The sequence below is a fragment of the Anomaloglossus baeobatrachus genome, chromosome 1 (assembly GCF_048569485.1).
Source record: "Anomaloglossus baeobatrachus isolate aAnoBae1 chromosome 1, aAnoBae1.hap1, whole genome shotgun sequence".
In the NCBI taxonomy this organism is placed as follows: domain Eukaryota; kingdom Metazoa; phylum Chordata; class Amphibia; order Anura; family Aromobatidae; genus Anomaloglossus; species Anomaloglossus baeobatrachus.
The window spans coordinates 703,032,325-703,053,926 of record NC_134353.1 but is presented as its reverse complement, the minus strand read 5'-3'; the positions used below and the strand labels follow the sequence as shown (position 1 = coordinate 703,053,926).

At 44.3% G+C, this 21,602-nt stretch overlaps 1 protein-coding gene across 2 annotated transcripts in view; it reads right to left on the bottom strand.

Annotated features, from left to right (window-relative positions):
- The window catches only part of TXNRD2 (thioredoxin reductase 2), a 215,716-nt gene that overhangs the window by 91,810 nt on the left and 102,304 nt on the right, over positions 1-21,602 (bottom strand). For both annotated transcript variants that reach the window (XM_075321034.1, XM_075321041.1), the window contains 2 exons: positions 9,209-9,300; positions 8,897-9,071 (listed from right to left, as the gene is read on the bottom strand). In XM_075321034.1, the coding sequence (XP_075177149.1) occupies positions 8,897-9,071; positions 9,209-9,300 (267 nt within the window). The remainder of the gene's footprint in view (positions 1-8,896; positions 9,072-9,208; positions 9,301-21,602) is intronic.

The window sequence follows — 21,602 nt, the reverse complement described above, 5'->3', positions numbered from 1 at the left end:
AGCAACGTGGACACATAGGCAGTGGTATTTTAGGGGTTAATCGGCCACGATTAGTTCCAAAGCCAGTCAGGGCCGACGCCCTCGGGTATTATCAGTTGTCATGGAAAACTGTCAACTACGGGATTTTTGGCCACAGGGGGCACTATTAACTTATTCCCGAAGGAATAAGGCCCTTTGACGGCCACCGTGTTTATGTGTATTGGTGGCTTTTAAGGGGTTAAGAAGCATGTGTCAGATCCCCTAGTATAGTAAATACCTGTATTTTTTAAGCAAGCCATCAAGAAATAAACAGATTCCTTACTCATTAAGTTCCATTAACGGCTACTGGAACATTTTGGACCTGTGCGCACGGTGCAGTTTTTGATGCGTTTTTGGTGTAGTTTATTGTGCAGTTTGTTGCCCAAATCTGCATGTCTAGCCTTATGCAAGCAAAGTCTATGAGAAATCAGGAATGCTGTGCACACGTTGCTTCTTTTTTCCTTGCAGTTTCTGGTGCAGAAAAAAAAAGAAACAGCATGTCAATTATTGGTCCATTTTTTCCTTTTTTTTTTTAGCCCATCCAGCCACTGAATTCACTAAAAAAAAAGCACCAAAATGCACCAAAAACAAATGTTTTTTTTATGCGTTTTTGATGCGTTTTTCAGCCACATGGTGAAGAAAATTTGTGCCTCATGCACACACACCCTTAGGCCATGTAGTCTACAGTTTTCAAAGTAGCATCCTGCATTTTAAATTATGTGGATCATAATGGAAATAAAAAACATAATTCCTGCTGTCTACAGCGGGCTTTACACGCAGCGACATCACTAGCATTTGCTGGCGATGTCGAGTGCGATAGCCCCCGCCCCGTTGTACGGTCGATATGTGGTGATCGCTGTCGTAGCGAACATTATCGCTACGGCAGCGTCACACGCACATACCTGCTCTGCGAACCGCCTCCTTTCTAAGGGGGCGGTTCGTGCGGCGTCACACAGGAGGCGTCCAATAGAAGCGGAGGGGCGGAGATGAGCGGGACGTAACATCCCACCAATCCTCCTTCCTTCCGCATTGCCGGTGGAGGCAGGTAAGGAGATGTTCGTCGCTCCTACGGTATCACACATAGCGATGTGTCCTGCCGCAAGAACGACGAACAACATCGCTAATAAAAAGAAAACGATTTTTTGTTTCATGACGACCTCTCCGCGGCAAACGATTTTGACCGCTTTTGCGATCGTTTAAGATCGCTCATAAGTGTCACACGCTGCGATATTGTTAATGACACCGGATGTGCATCACAAACAACGTGACCCCGACGATAATTCATTAACGATATCGTAGTGTGTAAACCCCGCTTAATACTATTTCACTATTACACCAAATACAAGTGAATGTCAATGTTAACACGCATGAGGACTAATGGCTCATATACATTACCATATTAATAGAGCAAGTAATAGATCACTCACAAAAATCTATAGGCCCAACTATTCATAGGTATACCTTCAATTTCATACATGTGTTTCCATATGAATCCATTGGCTGAGCATTCCCCCGATGAAGGAAAATTGTAGTATACCATCAAGGCCTTTCAGATGAATGGTATTTGATAGTTTTAAATACTAATATTGTAATAATTTTCATGCAAAGCTACTTATTCTACTTTTTCTTTATATTTTGTTGCATGTGAACTGTAAAATGTGATTTCATCCACAACCCAAGTTCTTTACACATTACCTTAGGTTTTGTGCGCACGTTGCGATTTTTTTTACCGTCTTTTTGCAGTGCGTTTTTGGACTCAAAACTGCATGACTTTGCTTCCCCAGCAAAGTCTAATGAGATTTAATTTTTGTTGTCCGCAGAGTGCAGTTTTGTTTGGTTGCGTTTTTGAGCTTAAAAAGAAATGAACATGTAAATTCTTCAGCAGTGTGTTTTTACTGCTGCGTTTCTGCCACGGGTGCGTTTTTGTGCGTCAAAAATGCAGAAAAACGCAGCTTAAAAACAACGCAGGATGTGCACATAACCTTACAAGTAATCTGTTCTATGTGCTTAAACAGCCTCTATTTTGTTGCCTTCGCCACTGGAGACAGTTAAAAAAAAAAAGTGTAGTGCATGTTACCCAACCAAAAGACAAGTATCTTATGAAGGGTTAACAATTGTTTATTAATGGGGTAAATTTAAAAACAAAATAATATTTTAAAATTAAGCATGAAGCTCGTACTACTCGTGCGAAATTTGTTAGAACATTGAGATCTCAGTGCTATACTAAAGCGGGCTTTACACGCTGCGACATCGCTAGCGATGTCGCGAGCGATAGCACCCGCCTACGTCGGTGGCGCGTCACGTGGTAATCGCTGCCATAGTGAACAATATCGCTACGGCAGCGACACACGCAATTACCTGTTCACTGACGTCGCTGTGGCCGCCGAACAATCTCTCCTTTAAGGGGGAAGTTCGTTTGGCGTCACAGCGGCGTCACTAAGCGGCCGCCCAATAGAAGCGGAGGGGAGGAGATGAGCGGCCGGAACATCCCGCCCACCTCCTTCCTTCCTCATTTCCGGCGGCCGCAGGTACGATGTTGTTCCTCGTTCATGCGGTGTCACACATAGCAATGTGTGCTGCCGCAGGAACGACAAACAACCTGCGTTACAAACGAAGAACGATTTTTAAAAAATGAACGACGTGTACACGACAAACAATTCGACACCTTTTTGCGATCATTACTGATCGCAAAAAAGTGTCCCACACAACGACATCGCTAACGAGGCCGGATGTGCGTCACCAACACCGTGACCCCGACGATATCTCGTTAGCGATATCATTGTGTGTAATGGGCCTTAAGACTTTGCATCTAATGATTTTCTATAGTGTCACATTGAGATCCACGGCGACATAGTGTCACAAATGGATTTTCTGTTGTGGGCTGCAAGTCACACGAGACTCACTTGCCATACCCTTCAATGCAAGTTGAACTCGACTTATCTGCAATTTGGCGATTTTACATACATCAAAATAAGCTCTAAAATAGTTGTGCGACTGACTCTGAATTGGTTTCGCATGATATGTCACCTTGTAGTTCTAGCCGCAGGTGAAATTTAACATCCACTCATTTATGAAGACAGCTCGTTTAATTAAAATGACCCTTCTAAATTAACACATGTACGCTTCTCAGAATTCACCGAGTCACATTCCACATGATATGGGAATAAACTGTTTCATCAGAAACAAAATTTGGAAAAAAGAGGGCACCAAAAATCTCATTGCCAAACAAATGTTTTGTTTTTTTCCTGAGAAATTTTATTGGAGTGCCTGCTAAAGGGTGCACTTAAAAAATGGGATCAACAGCTTCACTCTTGGTCCATCTAACCTCCTGTTAGGAAATAAACCTGTGGGGCTTCCTAACAAATTCTTCCATCTTCTTTGTTATATTACTATTGCGCCAAAAATCCACCTTGCTTCCAAATGGAAAAAAACCCACTTACAGTTAGGTCCAGAAATATTTGGACAGTGACACAAGTTTTGTTATTTTAGCTGTTTACAAAAACATGTTCAGAAATACAATTATATATATATATAATATGGGCTGAAAGTGCACACTCCCAGCTGCAATATGAGAGTTTTCACATCCAAATCGGAGAAAGGGTTTAGGAATCATAGCTCTGTAATGCATAGCCTCCTCTTTTTCAAGGGACCAAAAGTAATTGGACAAGGGACTCTAAGGGCTGCAATTAACTCTGAAGGCGTCTCCCTCGTTAACCTGTAATCAATGAAGTAGTTAAAAGGTCTGGGGTTGATTACAGGTGTGTGGTTTTGCATTTGGAAGTTGTTGCTGTGACCAGACAACATGCGGTCTAAGGAACTCTCAATTGAGGTGAAGCAGAACATCCTGAGGCTGAAAAAAAAGAAAAAATCCATCAGAGAGATAGCAGACATGCTTGGAGTAGCAAAATCAACAGTCGGGTACATTCTGAGAAAAAAGGAATTGACTGGTGAGCTTGAGAACTCAAAAAGGCCTTGGCGTCCACGGATGACAACAGTGGTGGATGATCGCCGCATACTTTCTTTGGTGAAGAAGAACCCGTTCACAACATCAACTGAAGTCCAGAACACTCTCAGTGAAGTAGGTGTATCTATCTCTAAGTCAACAGTAAAGAGAAGACTCCATGAACGTAAATACAAAGGGTTCACATCTAGATGCAATCCATTCATCAATTCCAAAAATAGACAGGCCAGAGTTAAATTTGCTGAAAAACACCTCATGAAGCCAGCTCAGTTCTGGAAAAGTATTCTATGGACAGATGAGACAAAGATCAACCTGTACCCGAATGATGCGAAGAAAAAAGTTTGGAGAAGAAAGGGAACGGCACATGATCCAAGGCACACCACATCCTCTGTAAAACATGGTGGAGGCAACGTGATGGCATGGGCATGCATGGCTTTCAATGGCACTGGGTCACTTGTGTTTATTGATGACATAACAGCAGACAAGAGTAGCCGGATGAATTCTGAAGTGTACCGGGATATACTTTCAGCCCAGATTCAGCCAAATGCCGCAAAGTTGATTGGACGGTGCTTCATAGTACAGATGGACAATGACCCCAAGCATACAGCCAAAGCTACCCAGGAGTTCATGAGTGCAAAAAAGTGGAACATTCTGCAATGGCCAAGTCAATCACCAGATCTTAACCCAATTGAGCATGCATTTCACTTGCTCAAATCCAGACTTAAGACGGAAAGACCCACAAACAAGCAAGACCTGAAGGCTGCGGCTGTAAAGGCCTGGCAAAGCATTAAGAAGGAGGAAACCCAGCGTTTGGTGATGTCCATGGGTTCCAGACTTAAGGCAGTGATTGCCTCCAAAGGATTCGCAACAAAATATTGAAAATAAAAATATTTTGTTTGGTTTGTTTGTCCAATTACTTTTGACCTCCTAAAATGTGGAGTGTTTGTAAAGAAATGTGTACAATTCCTACAATTTCTATCAGATATTTTTGTTCAAACCTTCAAATTAAACGTTACAATCTGCACTTGAATTCTGTTGTAGAGGTTTCATTTCAAATCCAATGTGGTGGCATGCAGAGCCCAACTCGCGAAAATTGTGTCACTGTCCAAATATTTCTGGACCTAACTGTATCTATCCAGGAGGTTAAGGATAGACTCAATAAGATACTGCTATATGAATGTATTGCTGCAACATGGTCGGACAGTCTGGAAAACCTTTATACCATATGGAATCCTTGGATAGATTGGCATCAAGACTGTGGCAACGACCTATCTCAAGTATTATACCTATCTCCATGAGTTATCTTTATCTATGGATAGAGGCTTCTTTACGGCTACAACCCAGTTGCAATGGAGTAGGTGCACTATTATGCCCCCCTCCTTCCTTTCCTTCCACCTTCTCCTCTATCACTTCTTTCTCAGTCCATCTTCTCTCTATTCCTCTTCCTTCTTATAAGTTTGTATGTTATTTGATTTCTATTTAATACATACAATTATTCATAGTAATCCCAGTGTAGGGGAGTGTATCATTTGTACTATTTGTATTGCTGAAAAGTTAATAAAATTATTTGAAACTAAAAAAAATGTGATTGCCAATGGCTAGAGATGAGAGGATTCGTTGAAGGTTGGGCTTAGCCGAACCGTAAGCCGGTTTCACACATCCGGCTTTTCGCCGGTTTGCCGGATTCGGCACATGCCAGTACAGAGTATACAGTAAAATGGCAGCGCCGCAACTTCCGGGTCACATGCTCCAGTCACATGACAGCATGTGACAGGCGCTTGTCGCGCTGCCATTGTACTGTATACACTATACTGGCGTGCGCCGAATCCGGCAAACCTGCGAAAAGCCGGATGTGTGACACTAGCCATAGATAAAGTTCAGTTTTTGAACTTGACCTGAACCCCATTGGAAGTCACTGATTGGGCAGTTTGGCTAGTCGCCCACATACAATTGGCCATAAACAGATTTACCGGGGAGGGTTTTTTTTTGCACACACTACATCCATTAACGTTCTTTTTACCCCCAGTGCCAAATACTGGAAGCGGCTCACACTGGGCCAAGCACCGGGCGGACCCGAGCACAACGATGCTCACTTAAGTGGTTAGCATACGTAACGCACCCGAACTCCGAACACTAATCTTTTTGAAAAGTCTGTGTTTGGTTCTAGAGATGAGCGAACCTGAGGTTCGGTTTTCAAACACACCATATTTAAAAATCAAGGTTTGGGTTCAGGGTTTGGATGCTTTACGTGCGAACAAAACTGATGCGAGCAAAGCTGTGCTCAGGTACACTTGGTGCTGAGCCCTGTGCAAGACACTTGCAGTTTTAAACAGTGTACACTGGAGGTAACAATAGCGTGATCACATGTAGTGTGCAACAAAAAAAAAGTTTGCAAAAGCCAATCCACCCCCCTCCAGTAGGGATCTGCTTATGGCTGGCTGTATGTGGGCGGAGACTCAAACTGCCAATCACTGACTTGACCCAGGGTTCGGGTCAAGCTTGAGCCTGTGGAGCTAGGCTCTTTTGCTGCCGGCGAACCGAACCTCGACGGAACCGCTCATCTCTATTCGGTTCCGCTCATCTATACTGATGCCCACTGTGGCTATCTTCCCTTTGGCTTCTAATGAACCAGATGATCTAGAGCTGCAAATAACTGTGATATGAAATGGTAGCATTTGCTGATGGAAATGGATTTGGGAACCACCCAAATTGTATTCCATTTTTATCTATGACACTTACAAATTAGCTTGAACCGATGTCAGTTGGCGTTTCCACGTAAAACATAATTTGGAGTGCCTTTGATCCCTTGTATGCTTGTACTTACTACATATTTTAAAGTTGCCTGTGATAACGTTTCAGAAGCTTATTCTTTATAATTTTATACATAAACATTAGCATCCAGGTATGGAGACGTGTCAGAATAAAGATCAATCTATATATTAAATATATACAGCACAGTTACATTGTTTCATGAGAATAACCACAGAATATTAATACAAGGCTATACACTAGACTGATTAGCTGGGAACTAATAATAGATGTGGCTGCAAACATGCTTTAGTTTAGCCATTATTTGGATGGCAGAGCTTATGATATATAGGGCCCATGAGCCTGACCTCATTAACTATCTAAATGGGATTTTTTTTCTACTAGTACATTAAGTGGCACATCTGCGGGCAGGAAATCCTACGACTGCTATCGCTTCCAAGGTTTTATCAGAGACACCTGGTGTGGGTGTGCTCATGTGGAGCGAAAAAACACAATGAATCACACCCAATACCACATCAATTTTTCAGATTTAACAGTATGCTAATCTTAAAAGGGCAGAGTTTAGATTAAAACACATAGGAAGTAAATAGACAGCTTGTTTTTATTTCTAGCTGCCTGGATAGAGAGAAAAAAACATGAGAATATATGTATCGTAGCACATATCTATTTTCATACATATTTCACATATAGAAAACTTTCTTCCACTGCTACAAGTTAACCCTAACTTTATGTTTGTAATATGACTTGTAAAAGCAGCTACTATACAGGCAAGACCATTGGGATGCATTTATAAAGAAAAAAATATGTACTGGAAAACGACGTAAAATAAGGCTACGATCACTTTCAGATGTGCAGGAACTGGACTGAAATTTCCAAGTGTCCTCAACCAAGCAGCTATGGGTTACCTAATCCTACGGCTAACTTCACACTTATGTTTTCCTGAATATTTCTATAGTATTCTACAGAACAATGGTGAGACAAGCTATCAGATACAAGGGAAAAATAATGAATCTAAAACAAGTTTTTTCATATTTTGCATTAGTTTTCTAGTATAATGGTATTATTTGTATCAGATCATCAATGTCAGACCAGTGGAAGTCTGTTACCCAGCACTCTCACCGATTAGCTGTTACCGGCAGTGGTCAGAGTTAAACAGTTTAAGAGTAGTGATGGGAGAACTCGCAGACATCCGAAATCGGCAGGTCCAACCAGATTTTTAAACAAAAGCCCATTTCGCGCCCGGAATTAATTCTGGATATCTGGCTGGAGACCAATCCCCGTATAAGTCTATGGGGACCCGAATCATGCATTTTAAAATGGTGGTAGAAAGGGCTAGAGGGTGACTTCTTTATGTATGTAACACAGATGGAATCGTCGTGGGATCTCATTTTGATTACGTCGGAACTGGGTGTTTGGGGTTAATATTTTTTTTAATTTTATTTCAACTAAAAGATTTTTTCAGTGTTCATTTTCACTTACAGATTAGTAATAGGGTGGGGTCTCAAACACCACCCATTACTAATCTAGGGCTTAGTGGCAGCTGTGAGCTGACATTAACCCCTTACTACCCCGATTGCCACTGCACCAAAGCAATCGGGATGAGCCGGGTAAAGTGCCAGGATAGTCACATCTAATGGATGCGGCAATTCTGGACAGCAAATGGAAGCATTGCATATGCATGAGGTTAATAAGCGGCCCTGAAAGTACTGGTATAGCCGCATGGAGACTGGCAAGTATAACATGCTTGCTTTATTCTTATTTTCTTTTTACCTTGTTTATTTTTTTTTTTTAAATTACCTGGGTGGTCGGATCCGTAAAGTTACCCAGAGTTCCCTGAGAACTCCGGGCCAGGATGGGTGCATGAATACTAGGTTACTAATGTGGATCCGGACTCTTACAGTCCGGGTTTGCCCATTACTATTTAAGAGTTGGAACACCACCGCTCTGTCACACTATTTAGTGACTGTTCATGGTTACTGCAGGTCGTAATCATTTGTACTTTTGTAAGGGAACAAAAAATGTCCTATGGTAAATGAGAATATTTGGTGGTCATTGGAAGGATGTATGCTTGCTGTAATGCTTCGTCTACTGCAGTGGAGACAGACCACTGGTTCGGTTTGAGGTCTCCACCTGCATATCATAACTTACCTACAGCCCACATAACCGTGTCAAACATGTCCAATTCATCTTGATGGGAATCTGTGTTCTTCCAGGTTACCTGAAGCTTCCCATTCTCCAGCTTCATAACTCTAGATGGAACACATTTCCTCAAGAATCTTGTCCCATATGATTCCATGTAATCAGTCACTAGAGTAGCCATTTGCTGTAAAACATTAATTAAACACATGCATGTTGAAGATGTAGGTTATATCTAGATAGTACGGATTTCACATTAACAAGAGCTTGTGTTTGTCTCTTAACATAAAAAGATCAATATAGTATAGTAAAAGTGCCTCATACCTGATCAAACCCTCTCAGAGGAATGCTTCTCACCATTGCAGTGGTATCCAGTCCAATTCCGGTTAAAAAACCTGCGCACTCCAATGAAACATCTGACAGAGAATATGTCAAGGACAAAGTCGATATTTTCAATCACACCATATGTAACTAAGTTTATTGCCTTTATGGCTATGTTCACACATTGCTTTTTGCTGTGATATTTTTCTGCTGTTAAAACCTGAACTCTTGGCAATAAAAAAACTGCAACCAAAACTGGTTTTCTTGATTCCTTTTTGCTGCATTGTTAAGAATCCCAACATTCAGCTTTGCTTCCACCTTGCAAGCCAAAACAATACGTATTAAGCCTCGAATGCAAGATATATGTGAAACCATAAACATTTTTCGCAAAAAAGGCAAATTGATCTACGGTAATTATTAAGGGGATTTTTTTATATATATATTTATTATTTAGGGCACCATTTACTTTTAACACATTATTTCATAATCATTAATTCAATTAAACAATGTTTAGAGTGGGGAGAAGCAAAAAGATTAAAAAGAATCTTGGAGGAGGAGAAACAATAGGATTAATAAAAAAAAAATTAAAGCAAAAAGTTTTTCATGTTTAAAAAAATAGTGACTTTGCTGAACAAAAAAAGCTGCTTTCTTGTATGAATCAAAGCCATGAACTAACATTATATATGAGTGCATGAAAAAATACACAACTGCAAACAAAAAACAGCAGAGGAAGTATTGGTTGAATTGGTAGGGCATTGTTTACTGTAAAGGGAACCAACCACCAGAATTTTCCCATATAAAGTAAAGGCAGTGCCATACTGGCACTAGGATGATGAATAAAATCATACCTTCAGTTTTCAGACTGGATCATTGCAGAAAAAAAACTTAATATGGGTCCAGAAATTGGAGCATTCTATGTGTACAGCGGGGTGGGCCTTAGTGGGTCAGGTCCTCTGTGTAAATTCCTCCTCTGGCATCCTCCTGGCTTGCCCTTTTTCTTAATATAAATTTTGCACTATGCCACCATTAGGGCTGCTGGCGGTGCGTATGCATTGCTAGTGTGATGATGTCTTCATTAAAATGGCGCTGGAGTCAGCGCATGCGCATACTGCGATCTCTGGTGCTATTTTATTGAAGACACTGTGGAGAAGACAATGAGCGTCATTGGCACAGGCGCAGAGTTAATTTTGCACCGATCAAACTCAGTCTTCTCCACAGTGTCTTCAATAAAATGGCACTGGATATCGCGGTACGCGCAGGTGCTGACTCTGGTGCCATTTTCATAAAGACATCATTACAGTAGCAATACACACACACCACCAACAGCGGTAATGGTGGCACAGTGCAAAATTTAAAGAAAAGAGGCAAGCCAGGATGATGCCGGAAGAGGAAGTTACACCGAGGACCTGACCCACAAAGGCCCGCACTACTGCACACGTCAATCAAAGAATGCACCAATTTCTGGACCTTTTTGAAGGTTTTTTCTGCAAAGCTCCAATCTGAAAAGTGAAGTTACAATTTTATTCACCATGCTAGTGCCAGTATGGCACGGTCTTTACTTTATATTGGAAAATCCTGGTGGTTGGATCACTTTAACACATATCATCAATTTAATTATCATTAATTTAATTAAACTATGCTTGGAGTGTGGAGAAAGAAAAAAATAGCTTTAAAAAAATAAACTGCAAATTAAAATAATATGCTTAAAAGGAACCTGTCATGTGAAAAACACCATTAACCTGCAGATATGGGGTTAATCTGCAAGTTAATAGCATTCTGAACTTTTCCGGGGCGCACTTGAAGCCCAACAGCTAGAAGGAAATAAACTTAATTCAAGTCATCCACGTGGCACAGGTTAGGTCTGCATTAGACCCGGCTGTCAGTCAGTGCAGGGGGTGGTTACAGCTGCCACTCTCCATACCTGAGCGGTGACTGAAGACGCACTGGTGCCACCCCTGGAAGCCGACCACTGCTGGGAGGAATAGAGTTCATTTCCTTCCAGCAGTGGGGCTCTCAGTTCAGGTGCGGGAAAGGTTGAGAACACTATTAACCTACAGATAAACATTGATACCTGCAGATATAACCTACAGATAGGACATACAACAACTAATCAGAAAGAATTTCTATTTACATATAAATACAATCAGGATCATTAAAATTTAATTTAAAAAGTCCATGGTACTTGCACCAAAGCATAAGGCAAAATGTGTGTTGGGCTACATGTCCTTGGCTCAGGGGTTTGTACCTATTATTGAATACTGAACTCAACTTGTCTTTTTTGTCTCCTGTATCCTTTGAATAGTAGAAGTTTTTATTCCTGGATAATGATGTGCTCGCTACTGCTCGATAATCGATTGAGCATCAGGGTGCTCGGGGACGCTCGGTACTCGGCCGAGTATTGCGGGTGTTTGGATGTGTTATTCGTGAACAATCCAGCACAAAGAGCTGACTCCCTTCAGTGAATGATGGGATCCGGCATGCTAGTGAGAGCCACTTTCAGACTCTGAATGGCTCTCACTGGGGGTAAAATGAACCTGTCCGGATGCTGTGTGTAAAGAATACTAAACACCCACCAATCCCATGGAAATGCTGTTTTTGGCTGGCCGTATTAGGGCTCATGCGCATGTAACTGCAGAATATTCTGCAGCGATTTTACAGCACATGTGCGCTTCAAATCGCTGCAGAAACACTGCATAATGAATGCAGTATTTTTGTTAAAAAAAGCCGATTTCATGCGCTCGGGATGCTGCCCCCACCACAGACAGAGTGGGAGCTGCATCCAGAACGCAGAAATAATTGACATGCTGCTTTTATGAACGCACGGATTTGGGTCCAAATTTTAGCACCCGAATCGCTGCGTTCAAAAAAAGAAACGTGCACAGGTCTCATGCACAATATACATAGATTGTGCAGGGGACCCAGGACACATACATTTACGCTGCTTGTGAGTACGCAACGTGCGCACAAGCCCTTAAGGCGAAGAGCCGGACTTCCCATCATTATATCTTTATTTGACTTCCATTATACTCGTTACTTGACTGAAACCCAGAGTATCTCACCAGCTATATTCAAGTAATGAGCACCCGAGCTCTTTAGTGCTTGCTCACCATTATTCCTGGATAATTGATTGGTCTTAGTATATATATATATATATATATATATACATATATATATATATATTATCTAACGTTGCGCCCTGCAACGTGGGGGTGTGAGGTGGCTTCAGCAACACACGTACACAGTCTCTTCATAGAAATTCCGGCAGTTTATTCAAAAACACTCAGCATAAACTGCCCTCAAACGTAAACAATAAGTCCATAATGGAAGTTTTAGCAACTTCCCCACTCTCTGGCTCCTGCCAGCGTACAACTCTAGCCAAGGTTCCTTCCAGCACCCAGGGCCCTCTGCAGACCCCTGTCTGTCTCTCCTCCAGGAGAGATTCGGCCCTACAGCCCTGGCCTGGCTTGGCTGCACTCACCTCAGACTCAATATCAGAGCCTTGTGTTCAGCCTCCACACAGGCTGAAACACCCAGAGCTCCCGGCTCTGCTCTCGCTTGTTTCCAGTCCACACACTGGACGTCTGGAGTTAGTCTCTATCTAGACTGCCCTAGACACACTCCACCTAGGTTCAGAGACAGGATTGCTTTTACCCCTGGAGCCACACCCACAGGTGGTAAAGAGCGTGTAATCAGCATCACACACCCTTCCATGGCTCTGCATGTAATGCAATCCTGTGGAACCACAGGTCCCAGCCATCTTCACATTGCAGAGCACCCATGCTTCTGCAAAACATACTGGCCTTTTGTAATACAGCCGGTTGATACGTCACATACCCTTCCCCTCTGTTCAAACCCGTAGGGGAGAACACTTGCCAACGACCTGGGACCCCGAGACAGGGAATCCCCGCCGCCATGCCCCACCAGTCGAGAGGGCCGTCCAAGGTGCCCAAGAGCATAAGTCCCTGAGACATTGCCCGACACTGTCACCAAACCCTGTCGTGTCAACCTAGGGTTAAAGGACGTCCCCTTTCCGGACCGTTCTCTCCCTGAACCCTCCCAGGGTCACAGTAGTTGAGAGACACGTGCTCAGTCAAACCTACAGTTTCGTCCGAACCTAGGCTTACTCGTGTACCCTAAGGGCTACTGTCGGGAACTCTAAGCTCATAGCGGCCACTATCTACAGTACATTGCAGGGTACTTCTCTGTCGGCGATTCCTGTTATCACGTGTCTTAACTACTGGACCGACACGCCATCTTCCACTTCTTTCCTCTGAACAACGGGGAGAAGACGGCTGCTGTCCCCCACACAGTTGGCGAAGCTGCTCCTCAATTTTCAGGTTTTCTTGCCTCAACCGCTCCATGTCACGTACATGGTTTACCCGATATCCAAGAAGGCTTCGAATGTTTCCAAGACTCTCCACAGTCCCGACACAGACGAACGGAACCATACCAGCTTCCCTGGGTATCCTGCTCTCATTAGCAGCAGGGATTCTTAATCTCACCAATCCCGATTTATTCACCATGTCTTGCATGACTCGTCCGTTTATTCCAATGACTCTCCCCACCAGAGCCCGGGGTACTTGGACGATATCTTCCTTTTATACTCTAGCTGTCTAATGGCTTCTTCCTTTTTCAGTTGGAGCTGCCACTTCATACGAACACATCTGAAGTGCATGTCCTTTAGAATAGCCACCCGCTGCCCAGTAATTTCACTGGTGGACAATATCACTAACTGTTCAGCCTCTGGGGTACAGTAGACCTCACACGCTTCCACAGCTCTCTTAAATTCGTCATGCATGCACTCGGTGGCACACGCTTCTCTTAAGTCCGCAGGTATATCCACCATGCACTTGACTACAGAAGTCTCATTCATCCCTGCCACATGCTTGTCCAGTTTAGCTTCCAGAGTCAGCTCTCTTTGGGCCTCCCCTGCTTCAACAAGTTTGGTCAGGATCGACACTCGCTGCTCCATCTGTTCCAAGGCTACCTGGGACCTGGACTGGTACTCTGCTAAGTGACTTCGGAGCTCAGCCACTTCTTTCTCCAACTCCCTTACTCGACTCGCAGTAGCCTGCCTAAGCAGTATCTCTTGTTGCAGATGGTCTTGGCTCATCCTCTTGACTGAGTCTTCACTTGCAGACCTCTCTTGTCTATGACACACTATTTCCGAGGCTTCTTCCACCTCTACACCTCCGGCCTTTCCATGGGGTACAACTTTGTCATAGTCACCCCTCTCTTGGGTCTCAGCTTCAGAACCTTTGGGTTTCTTACTCTTCTTACCCACGACCTTCTCTATACCAAGCAGGTCAGGCAGGCTCTCAGTTCTGGATGAGACCTCTGGTCCGATCTTCACCTCTTCCTCAGAGGCTCTTTCCATTTTTACAGCACCAGCCGTGTCTTGGGACTTCACTGCATTCCCTTCAACTTCCTCTTGGGTCTCTGCAGTGTCACCCTCTGCCTTCTCTTCAGCCTTTACAACATCACCTTCTACCAGGGTGTCATTCCCTTCAGCACGGTACTCTGTTCTTTTTAGGACCTTGGCACCATTTTCCACATTCAGCACCTCAACACTGGGTAGCTTACTGGTCCGCTCGCCAGGACCTTTGTGGATTAGTACTCCACCAACACTGTCTAGGTTTACTTTTCCTATATTACTCTGTAGGATGTCATCTCCTACAGCGCTTTCATCTGACAGACCACCAGCTTCATGCTTGGAAATTATAGAAGACACTGCCATTACTTCTTTGGTCGGTTCTTTCCCTGCAATTTCACCCTGCTGAATTCTGTCGTTACAATGTGTCAGTTCCAGCACAGACACAACTTTCTTTTGCATGATTTTGCTGTCCGACTCTACATTAGCGGTTGCTATCGGCAACGTGCCTTTCTCAACCTTCTCTGCACACTCAGATTCTGGAAGGGAATCCGCACGGTGGGCAGACATACACAACACTGTCTCTACCTGGTCCATATTTTCTGAGGTTGTAGCTTGCTTCGCCCCTCTGCGCCTGTTGCGCCTTCGGCGACTGGAGGAGAATTTCCCCCCTTTGCTCATCAGTCTGTCACTGTACTCATTTGTCACTTTAGTAACGTCAGTGTCTATTCTGGAGTCATCGTCACTCCCCCTGGTGTTCTGGACTACCACGTCCCCACTTAACCAGGTGTCGGACCCCTTGTCTGGAGCGCTCCCGTTTTCAACGGTCACACTACCATTTGTTACTTTAATGGTCATGTCACTAAGTTGGGCATGTCTCCCATTATCTTTGGTCACCCCTAACTTAGGACTGTCCTTCCGTGGAGGTAAGGCGAATCCCATTGCCCCTTGCTATAGTCCACCTGTTCGGCTTGTGAATGCTCCACCCCCTTTTGGGCAACCCCCCCTTTTTGGGACTCCACCCCTTTTTGGGCAACCACCCCTTTTTGGGATTCCGCCCCTTTTGGGGTTTCCATGCAATGTCCTTAGCCCCCAGTTCACACCGTTCGCCCTTAACTCCCTGGGCACCTAGTGTCCATACTGGGCCCCGTAGGGAACTCTCAAACTGGTCCATGGCTGCGACATCGCTACACACTGACAGCTCCTGCTGTCCCCGGACCAGGAACTGGTACAGCTCCTCCACAACGTCCGCAGGGACCATTCCCTCTTTTTGGCATTCAGCCCCCACTGCTGTCACTGGACCTCCTGGCACATGCTGTTGGTGCTGCTGGCTCTGCAGCAGCTGGTTCAGAAGCTCCTCCATGCTGCAACGAGAAGAACAGGGGGGGCGCTCCAATGGGTAATACCCGGTGGTCAAAGACAGGGGGGGGGTTAGCGAACCACTAACCTTTCCGGGTTGTACCGCCCGTACAACCAGGATCTCCAGCCTGTGGTGTATCACTGCTCACCAAACAGGGCCCCGCAAATCCGGGCTGGCCTGGAACCTCCAGTCGGTGGACTCTCACCACTGCAGCACGGGTCCCCGCCGACCTGCTGATTCACCGCCAGGTGCTTGAAATCGCTGTCACTGTTCGTGGACCCACCGATCCACCGCCAGCTGCTTGAGTGCGCAGACAAAATTTTCGTGGACCCGCCGATCCACCGCAAACCACTTGTATCCAGAGGAATACGTCCTAGACCGTTGCCCTTAGCAACCAAGCTGTGTTGCCCCTAGCAACCAGACCGCATGCCCGCATTCTCCACCATATGTAACTTTGCGCCCTGCAACGTAGGGGTTCTGCTCGCTTGCAGCGGTGTGAGGTAGCTTCAGCAACACACGTACACAGTCTCTTCATAGAAATTCCGGCAAAAACACTCAGCATAAACTGCCCTCAAACATAAACAATAAGTCCATAATGGAAGTTTTAGCAACTTCCCCACTCTCTGGCTCCTGCCAGCGTACAACTCTAGCCAAGGTTCCTTCCAGCACCCAGGGCCCTCTGCAGACCCGTCTGTCTCTCCTCCAGGAGAGATTCGGCCCTACAGCCCTGGCCTGGCTTGGCTGCACTCACCTCAGACTCAATATCAGAGCCTTGTGTTCAGCCTCCACGCAGGCTGAAACACCCAGAGCTCCCGGCTCTGCTCTCGCTTGTTTCCAGTCCACACACTGGACGTCTGGAGCTAGTCTCTATCTAGACTGCCCTAGACACACTCCACCTAGGTTCAGAGACAGGATTGCTTTAACCCCTGGAGCCACACCCACAGGTGGTAAGGAGTGTGTAATCAGCATCACACACCTTTCCATAGCTCTGCATGTAATGCAATCCTGTGGAACCACAGGTCCCAGCCAACTTCACATTGCAGAGCACCCATGCTTCTGCAAAACATACCAGCCTTTTGTAATACAGCCGGTTGATACGTCACAATATATATATATATATATACACACACATATATATATATATATATATATATATATATATATATACACACACACACACACACACACACACACACACACACACACAGTACAGACCAAAAGTTTGGACACACCTTCTCGTCTTTAGAACAACTATTAAGAGGAGACTTTGTGCAGCAGGCCTTCATGGTAAAATAGCTGCTAGGAAACCACTGCTAAGGACAGGCAACAAGCAGAAGAGACTTGTTTGGCCTAAAGAACACAAGGAATGGACATTAGACCAGTGGAAATCTGTGCTTTCGTCTGATGAATCCAAATTTGAGATCTTTGGATCCAACCACCGTGTCTTTGTAGAAAAGGTGAACTGATGGACTCTACATGCCTGGTTCCCACCGTGAAGCATGGAGGAGGAGGTGTGATGGTATGGGGGTGCTTTGCTGATGACTCTGTTGAGCATTTATTCAAAATTGAAGGCATACAGAACCAGCATGTCTACCACATCCTCTTGCAGCGGCGTACTATTCCATCCGGTTTGCGTTTAGTTGGACCATCATTTATTTTTCAACAGGACAATGACCCGAAACACACCTCCAGGCTGTGTAAGGGCTATTTGACTAAGAAGGAGAGTGATGGGATGCTACACCAGATTACCTGGCCTCCACAGTCACCAGACCTGAATCCAATCGAGGTGGTTTGGGGTGAGCTGGACCGCAAAAGTGAAGGCAAAAGGGTCAACAAGTGCTAAGCATCTCTGGGAACTCCTTCAAGACTGTTGGAAGACCATTTACGGTGACTACCTCTTGAAGCTCATTAAGAGAATGCCAAAAGTGTGCAAAGCAGCAATCAAAGCAAAGGGTGGCTACTTTGAAGAACCTAGAATATAAGACATATTTTCAGATGCTTCACACTTTTTTAAGTATTTCATTCCACATGTTTTAATTCATAGTTTTTAAGCCTTCAATGAGAGTCTAGAATTTTTAGAGAGTCATGAAAATAAAGAAAACTCTTTGAATGAGGTGTGTCCAAACTTTTGGTCTGTACTGTTCTCTCTCTCTCTCACCCCAGCCCCCCCCCCCACATTCACATACATGGGTCCGGATTCCGGATCGGATCCGGACTTCTTTGCCAACCCGCGACGGATCTGCCGGACCCGGATTATTAAAAGTCTGCTCAACTCTAATAGTGAGATATTTAAGCTCACTGTTTTCATTAGTCATGTATCTATATTTTGGTACACCACAAATACCATGGATTTTTTTTATGTGCTTTTGTGCTATACTGTCTCGTTGAATTACATTTTTTTTTTACTAAGTATTTACATGTAACTAAAATTATTTGTGATAATATGTTGTATGTCACATTTACGGTACAGGTTGAATCATCTTTCTGGACATACAGCTGTCATATCTTATATCTGGTGTTTATAAACTTAATATCTGCAGGTTAAAAGCATTTTTTCACATCCATGCTCATGCGAGGATACCAAGACATTATGGTTTATACCTAGGAAAATCACAAAAATAAATTGGTTTCATAGCCTGCTGTACTTGTGTTTTTTTTTCTACCAAAAATGCTACAAAAACGGACAGTGTTTCTGCTGTGTTATTGCACTTACTTATTGTTTTATGTGGGTGAAAAAAAAACAAGGCAAAAACGCTGAAAGAACTGACATGCTGCAGTTGTCAAAACCACAACAGTTTTCCGATTCAGTCAGGAATCAAAAAAGTATGTCCATGAGAAAAAAGTATGTCCATGAGATTTCTGGAATCTTATAGCTTGTGCTGGTATTGTAAAAAGCAGCTTTAATTTGCATTAAAAAAACATTACTCTTCCTTTTCCAGTTTCTCTTCTTTTCCACCCTTCCCTTACACATACTCCACTCTATTCCCAGACATGTCATGGATACTATGGGGTTATAAAGTAACAAAGAAAAAACGCTGGCACCATCCAAGCACGCAGTATCACAGAAAAAAAAACCCTAAATGTTAACAAAAAAAGAGGATGTGGTGCAACACAGGTGGAAAAAAAATTATATTACATAAAAAAACAAACAAACGTAGAAAACCGGATTGCACTGACCATCCGTAAAACACCTCTTAATTCAGAGTACATAAAACTCCAGGCAGGGCTGCGTGGCAAGGACATAGGGCACACAGACAACAGCCATTTTGCGTGCTCCACACGCTTCTACAGGTCTCCCTGTAGTGTCTCTTCTTTTCCACCCTTCCCTAACACATACTATCTTCCCAGATATGTCATACATACTATGTGGTTTTGTTTAATTATTTATGAATGGTAATACAGTGTATACTGTACCTACTGACACATTATACTATGGTCTCAGCTATGCAAGCTGTTACATATTTTGCCCACTGATACAGCGATTGGATGGACATTTTGTCTGCTGTGTACCAGGCTGCATGTTGTTACATGTTGGGTTTGACCATTTTATGGGCTATATAGAGTAGATTTGGGATTGTTTTGATGTACTTTCCTGATGTATGTAAAGCACTGTGGAATTAACAGTAAAATAAAATAATAATTATTATTATTATTACTTTACCATGACAATATACCGTAGGAATGATAGGGTCAGACAATGTGTTTGCGAGACACCTGAACACTTTTTAGTATTATTCTCATCTTTGTGGTAGCTTTGATGGGTTTTGCTATCTGGCGTCGGCTACTCTGATTTTAGCATCCCTTTCGGAAAAGTTTGTGCATAGTAATCATATTAGCAATTTCCAAAAAGAAGGGAATTTTGTTTACTTACCGTAAATTCCTTTTCTTCTAGCTCCAATTGGGAGACCCAGACAATTGGGTGTATAGCTCATGCCTCCGGAGGCCACACAAAGTATTACACTAAAAGTGTAAAGCCCCTCCCCTTCTGCCTATACACCCCCCGTGCATCACGGGCTCCTCAGTTTTGGTGCAAAAGCAAGAAGGAGGAAAAAATTATAAATTGGTTTAACCCCTTTACGACCGCCGATACGCCTTTTAACGGCGGTAAATAAGGGTACTTTTTCCGATCCGCCGCTTTTTAACGGCGGTCGGAAAAAAGGGTCTAGCGCCCCCCAGAGTCAGAAAATTTCCGGGGTCTCAGCTGCCGGGGGTAGCTGAGACCCTGGAGATCATGATTCGGGCTGGTTTTTCCGGTCCCCGCTCACCTTATGACCGGTATACACCGTATACCGATCATCAAGTTATAGTAAATGACCGCGCCGGTAAAAAATCATTTATCTCCCATCTGGCATGATCAAACATGCCAGATGGGAGATAAATCTTTTTCCCGGTTCCCTCCGGTCCCCCGGTGTCCCCAAAGTGCCCCCCCCGACCCCCAACCCCCTCCCGAAAATCCAAGATGGCCGCGCGCACCGGCGATCACAGCAGCGCGCCGGCCGCATTTCCACTGTTCCTATGGTTTCTGTCGTATGTGCCATAACACATACGACAGAAACCTGCTCCCTAGGCCCCGCCGGGTCCCCCCCTAACCCCCCTGGTGTTCCCCGGTGTCCCCCGGTGTCATACATACCTGTCGCAGCTCTGATCCCCCGCGGCCCCCTCCTCCGGCTCCTTCTCTGCAGACTCCGGTCACATGAGCACAGCGCAGCTGTCAGCTTCCTGTGTTCAGGACGCTGGCTGCTCGCACTCTGCAGCTGTGACCCAGGGAGAGTGGGTGCAGATTCTTTGCACCCACTCTCCTCAAATGGAGGGTCTGCCCTCCTAGAAAATGGGGGATACGTTCCCTGAACGTGTCCCCCATATTCTAGAAGGTCCAGAGGCGACGTGGGACATCCAAATGGATTATTGTGGATTTTTTTTTTTTCTTTTCAATAAATTGGTCAATCAGGGAATGTTTGGGGGAGTGTTTTTTCAAATAAATTTTTTTTTGTTGTCAATTTTTTTTTTTATTACTGTCAATTAGTTATGTCGGGTATCTGATAGACGCCGTGACATAACTAATTGCTGGGCTTGATGCCAGGTGACATTACACACCTGGTATCAACCCCATTCATTACCCCGTTAGCCAACGCACCAGGGCGCGGGATGAGCTGGGGCGAAGCGCCAGAATTGGCGCATCTAATGGATGCGCCACTTCTGGGGCGGCTGCGGCCTGCTATTTTTAGGCTGGGAAGAGTCCAATAACCGTGGCTCTTCCCATCCTGAGAATACCAGACCCCAGCTGTCAGCTTCACCTTGGCTGGTGATCTAATTTGGGGGGACCCCACGTTTGTTTTTTTTTTTTAATTATTTATTTATAAATAATTTAAAAAAAAAAACAGCTTAGGGAGCCCTCCAAATTGATCACCAGACAAGATGAAGCTGTCAGCTGTGGTTTGCAGGCTACAGCTGTCTGCTTTACCCTAGCTGGCTATCAAAAATAGGGGGGACCCCACGTCATTTATTTTAATTCTTTTTTTTTTTTTGGGCTAAATACAAGGCTAGGCATCCTTTAGTGTCACATGAAAGGCAGGTAAGGGGAGCTTCCTCGTTCCTGCGGCGTCACACATAGCGATGTGTGCTGCCGCAGGAGCGACGAACTACATCGTTACTGCTGCAGTAACGAT